We start from the raw sequence: 5,418 nt of genomic DNA on the forward strand, positions 1-5,418 counted from the left end.
TTCACCAACTCCTATTTTCGTTTGGGGCAACTCCTGTAGTACCAAATACAATAACCAGTTCCTTCACTGTGTTTCATGTCACTGTGTCTCAATGTTTTGTTGTTAAAAAAATGGCTAATGTATCGTCCCAATGTGAACGTGTGTCACAACTAATCTGTTTAAGAAAATTATTTCCAGGGCTGGGGTAGAATGCTCACCTGGCATGCATGAGGCACTGGGTTCGATCCTCAGCACCACATAAAGGTAAAATAAAGATATTGTGTTCCACTTAAACCTAAAAACAATTTTTTTAAAAAAGAAAATAATTTCCAAAGGAGTTCAGGAATAGTTTGAATGAGATGAAATCATTAGAGTAGGCCAAACCCCTTTGAAAATGAGAGGAAAACATTTATTTTCAAATATGTATGTTTTTAATGTGACAGCCTTATCTTGAATACATGTCCTTTTTCTTTGCTATATCACCTTGTCACATCTTGTCCTGGCAAACTTCAGGCTCCTAAACCTACATTTTGCTTGAACCACAGATTAGGTATGTTTTGCACAAAAGATTTTGACTGTTTCTCTTCAGGTACAACATTGCTCATTTGGTGCTCATGTCTTAGTAAGACTGGATCATTTTAAATGTTTTCTTGAGTCCAGTTCTAATTTACTTGGTTTTGATGACATATAATGACAATTGTTTGGCTGAAATCTCTCTTCTGTTTTGTTTATTCTTCTTCCTTTTCTTTTACTGTTTCTCTTATTATTCAAGGATCCACAGAGCAACTGGAAGACCTAAGAGGATGTAGCTCTAGAGAAGCCTCATTCCTTATTCCAGAAAAGATAAGGATTAAAGGGTAAGAATCTAAGGAAATTACACCATCCTGAGAAAAGAGGCAGAGGAGCAGATATATCCACCAGACACTGTTATGTCTCAGGAACATTATACTTCTGAAACATTTAATCTTTCTAAATTCCTTATAATGCTCCATATTCGAGTCTCCTATATACATTAAGGGGCCAAATAACATGGTCAATATGAAAATCATATTAACAAGAGAGGGGACTGGGTTCAAACCCAAATTTAACTGAATACAAAAAACCCTAAGCCATTGACACCCCACTGGTCTTCCTTCCTAATATTTTGTTGAAATAACAAATGTTGAAGGAAGATTTTTAAGTCACTACATAACTGCAAAATTGTATATGTTCATGACAAAATTTGTAAATACAGAAAAGTTTCAGTCATCAACAGAAAGATCTCTATCCCATTGACCCAGCAGTACCCATCGTTACTAGGTATGCATTTTTAATTTAAAATTAAAGATAATTATTTTTAGTGGAATCATAAAACTAAAAGTAAATTAACTGAAACCATTCAAATGGGCATTTGCTCATCAACTTTTTGATCTAATGCCAAGAAATTTACTATTAGTTTTACGTTACATGAAGTCAAAGCCTTTCTTACAACAATCAAGTACTAATTCCAGTTTTAACTTTCTGAACACGGAATTGAAAATTAGACTCATGTCCAATGTGAATATAAAATTATACAAACTTTTCTCATTTTCCCCTCCTAACTTTTTATAGTGGTCTGTCTCACATCTTATCCCACAGCCATTTATAGCAGCTTATACTAGTTAAAGTATTTCTCAAACATTCAAATGATAGTTTTCATTATTTGATTTTTATAGCATTTAATAAATTTTTATGACTTTAGAAATTAGTATGCATGATATGAACAGTTTTGAGGAAAATGTAGCTTGCTGGTGGATGTACAAATCGATGTGTGGATGTGGGAATCCTCAGAGCTGCTGCAGAGGGAGCTAAGGCCCCTGGTGCTCGGTACATCGTGGAAAACATGTCCTATGTCATACAGAGGGAAGGAGGAACCTGAGTTGATTTGTCACATCAGTTAAGTGAAGAGTTGAAAGACCCTCTGCTACATTGTATTTGGGGGCTAATCAAAAGAATAAATATCTTATTGATCTTGCTTTTTTCAATCAATCCTATTGTATAGTCAAATCCTCTGCACCTCTTTTGTTCAACTGCATTGGTTAGATCAGAAGACATAAAGACAAACAAAAGCAATGCTAGTCTTTCTATATCACCATGCTCACACTGGTTTGGACTTTTTCATGTGTGAATGTGACAGTCTGTCTTTAATAGAATATAAGCCCCATTTAAACTTATTTTCATAACTGAAATATTTACTTTTCTCAGCTTATTTGAAGCTACTTTATATGCTTGCTCACATTTTCCTTCATTTTCAACTTTTTGCTCTGTGCTATATTTACTTTTTAAGAATCATCTGACTGTTTAAAATGAGTATGCTGAGTTTTACATTATTTATGATTATTCAGAAATACACGTTTGGGTAAATACTTCTCTCGTTAGTCACAGCTAAATGAAATACCTCTGGAATCCTTCTTTATATAGGTTGAGGACATTAGCATACTTTTATTTCTCTTATCCCTCTCTATCAATTACCTAATTATACAAATTATAGTTTTAAATATGCATAATTTATTTACCTTTAAAAAATTATATTATGTATATTTTAAATAATTATTCTTGGCAATTTTTTATTTGTTTGCATTGAACTCTTAATGTTAAATATATTATTTACTATGTGATTTTTTTTCAGAGCATATTATTTTACATTACAACTTTCCCAGTCTTGAATTATATGTTCTGATTAATCACTCAGCAACCCAGAGCCTTTGTCGAGGGGTTGTTTTAATTGTATTTGCTAGGATATGTTTCCTAAGCCCTTGTAAATCTGGAAAAGTCTTTCTGCTGCTTTTGAACATAAATCACTAAAGCCTGTTCTTTCACAATTTGTTTTTCTTTAAACTCTTGTAGACAGCGCTCTGTTGTCTCTTAGATCTTTTTTATTATTAAAAATAAAGTTGTAGTCCAATCTGAAAGTGCTTAATTTATGGGCATTTTCCCCATTCCCAGATGCTTATAAAATCCTTTCTTATCCTCCTGATTGTCCTAACGCATAATTCAATCCTTCTATTGCATTTGTAGGTTTCTTACCATCTTTTTCTTATCTCAGAAAGCTGCAATTTAATTTTAACTTGGCTGTTCAGTACTTTGTCATTCAAATTTGTCCAAGACCAAAAGTTTATTAGGTTCCTGGTTGGAAATTTAAAGAAAATTTTTAAATAAGAGGAAGTGTATGAAGAGCATATATCAGAAAGAATTGGAATAAAAGAAGAGTATGTATCAGAAAGTATTGGAATAAAAGATGTTTGCCTAGTTTTATTTGGAGGCAAAACAACTGAGTATAAAGGAACAACTCATGAATAACCTACTATAATGGGTATGTTCTTTCATTAAGTAATGGAAAGAAGAGTATTGTTACACAGAACAACAAGAATAACCTCTGAAGACAAGGTGTTGAACCAGTTACAATAAAATCCATGCTTTATCCTTACACATGTAAATTGAGACATAGTTAAACTAAGCTGTGATAAAAGGCAACCGTCATTACTTTTGTGAGGAGATAAGGAAGATTGCTTGTAGGTTCTTGGAATTGTTCCTATTTTTTAACCTTCCTAATGGTATAGTGGTATATTTACTGTGCAAAAAAAAAAAAAAAAAAAAAGTCATATACATAGGATCTGGGAACTCTTCTGTGTACATTTTGTATTTCAATAAGAATGCTTACCAAAATGTGAAGCACCCATTTATCTAATTATAAAAATATCTACAACTATGTAATTAATTCAATGCTAACTCTCTGTCAATTGGATTTAAAATACCAGAGCGTTTTGTTTTGTTTTGTTCTAAGACATTTCACCAGAAATATCTCCATGTCTCCTCACCAGAATCTTCCACAGAGGAGTGTCTACCCCATTCATAAAAATTTCCAAGGAAAAACATGCCAGACCCCTGTGATGAATTCATTCCCGAGCATCGTGGTTGGAAACCAGATAAGTAAAAAGGTAATTCCAAGTCAAAACTCAGATTTAAATCCCTGTTGTGTGCAGGCCGTGAAGCCACTCAACCAACCAGCGCTCGCCACTTGCCCTTGGTTCCTTTGGCCGAGGGCATGTCGGCTTGGAGCCCTGGGCTCAACCAGTCCGGCCCCACCGAGTTCGTGTTCCGCGTGTTCACCGCTGTCCCTGCGCTCCGGGTCCTGCTCTTCCTCCTCTTCCTCCTCCTCTACTTGCTGATCCTCTGCGGCAACACAGCCATCGTCTGCGTGGTGTGCACACACAGCTCGCTGCGCACCCCCATGTATTTCTTCCTGTCCACCCTGTCCTCCCTGGAAATCTGCTACACCTCTGTGGTGGTGCCCTTGATGCTCTCTAACATTTGGGAGGCCCAGAAGCCCATCTCCTTAGCCGGCTGCGGGGCCCAGATGTTCTTCTTCGTCACCCTGGGCAGCACCGACTGCTTCCTCTTGGCCGTCATGGCCTACGATCGGTACGTGGCCATCTGCCACCCGCTGCACTACACCCTCCTCATGACCCACAAGCTGTGCGTCCAGATGGTGGCGGGCTCCGTGGGCCTGGCCCTGGTCCTCTCGCTGCAGCTCACCGCCCTCATCTTCACCCTGCCTTTCTGCGGGCGCCGCCGGGAGATCAACCACTTCCTCTGCGACGTGCCCCCGGTGCTGCGCCTGGCCTGTGCCGACATCCGCGTGCACCAGGCCGTGCTCTACGTCGTGGGCATCCTGGTGCTGACCGTCCCCTTCCTGCTCATCTGCGTCTCCTACGTGTTCATCGCCTCCGCCATCCTGCGCATCCGTTCCGCCGAGGGCCGGCGCCGCGCCTTCTCCACCTGCTCCTCGCACCTCACCGTGGTCCTGCTGCAGTACGGCTGCTGCAGCCTGGTCTACCTGCGGCCGCGGTCCAGCACCTCGGAGGACGAGGACCGCCAGATCGCCCTGGTCTACACCTTTGTTACCCCCTTACTCAACCCTTTGATTTATACCCTTAGGAACAAGGATGTGAAAGGTGCTCTGAGGCATGCCATCCTCAGTAAAGCAGCCCCTGAGTCCAGCTGAAGGCCCAGGGGTTGGGGTGGGCATCTGTCCGTGGTATGTCAATCAACTCTCAATGACAACTCGAATTAAAAATGTTTACTTTCCCAAACTCGGTGTTTGGATTGTTGTTGTTGTTGTTGTTGTGCCTTATTTCCAAAACCTACACTCATTTTTTTTAAAGTGCTTTAAATAAGATTGGATTTCTGAACTGAATTTCTTCCAATGTAGGACCTCTACTTAGTTCTACTTTAAAGATTCTCAGCCACCCAAGTAATTACTGTATCAGGAACCCTCCTGCAGTGAATAAAGGTTGGTACCTGTAGACGCATCCTCCTGAGGAGATAATGATATTGATTTTATCCCGTGAAAGTTTTCTTAAGAAAGGAAAATTCATAAAGACACATTTTACTCAAATGTGTTTTACTGTGTTAAAGGTA

The 5,418-nt window shown here is 39.0% G+C and overlaps 1 protein-coding gene across 1 annotated transcript; it reads left to right on the top strand.

Annotated features, from left to right (window-relative positions):
- The first annotated feature begins 4,042 nt into the window (after window positions 1–4,042).
- On the top strand, window positions 4,043–5,082 carry Or10q1 (olfactory receptor family 10 subfamily Q member 1). Its single transcript, XM_005331674.3, has one exon. The coding sequence runs from the start codon at window positions 4,043–4,045 to the stop codon at window positions 5,000–5,002; it is 960 nt and encodes a 319-aa protein (XP_005331731.2). The 3' UTR covers window positions 5,003–5,082.
- The last annotated feature ends 336 nt before the right edge of the window (window positions 5,083–5,418 follow it).

The sequence above is a fragment of the Ictidomys tridecemlineatus genome, chromosome 4 (assembly GCF_052094955.1).
Source record: "Ictidomys tridecemlineatus isolate mIctTri1 chromosome 4, mIctTri1.hap1, whole genome shotgun sequence".
Lineage (NCBI taxonomy): Eukaryota > Metazoa > Chordata > Mammalia > Rodentia > Sciuridae > Ictidomys > Ictidomys tridecemlineatus.

What these genes read in the sequence shown, in the direction of transcription:
- Or10q1 (XM_005331674.3), top strand. Translation starts at nt 4,043, where the DNA reads ATGTCGGCTTGGAGCCCTGGGCTCAACCAGTCCGGCCCCACCGAGTTC.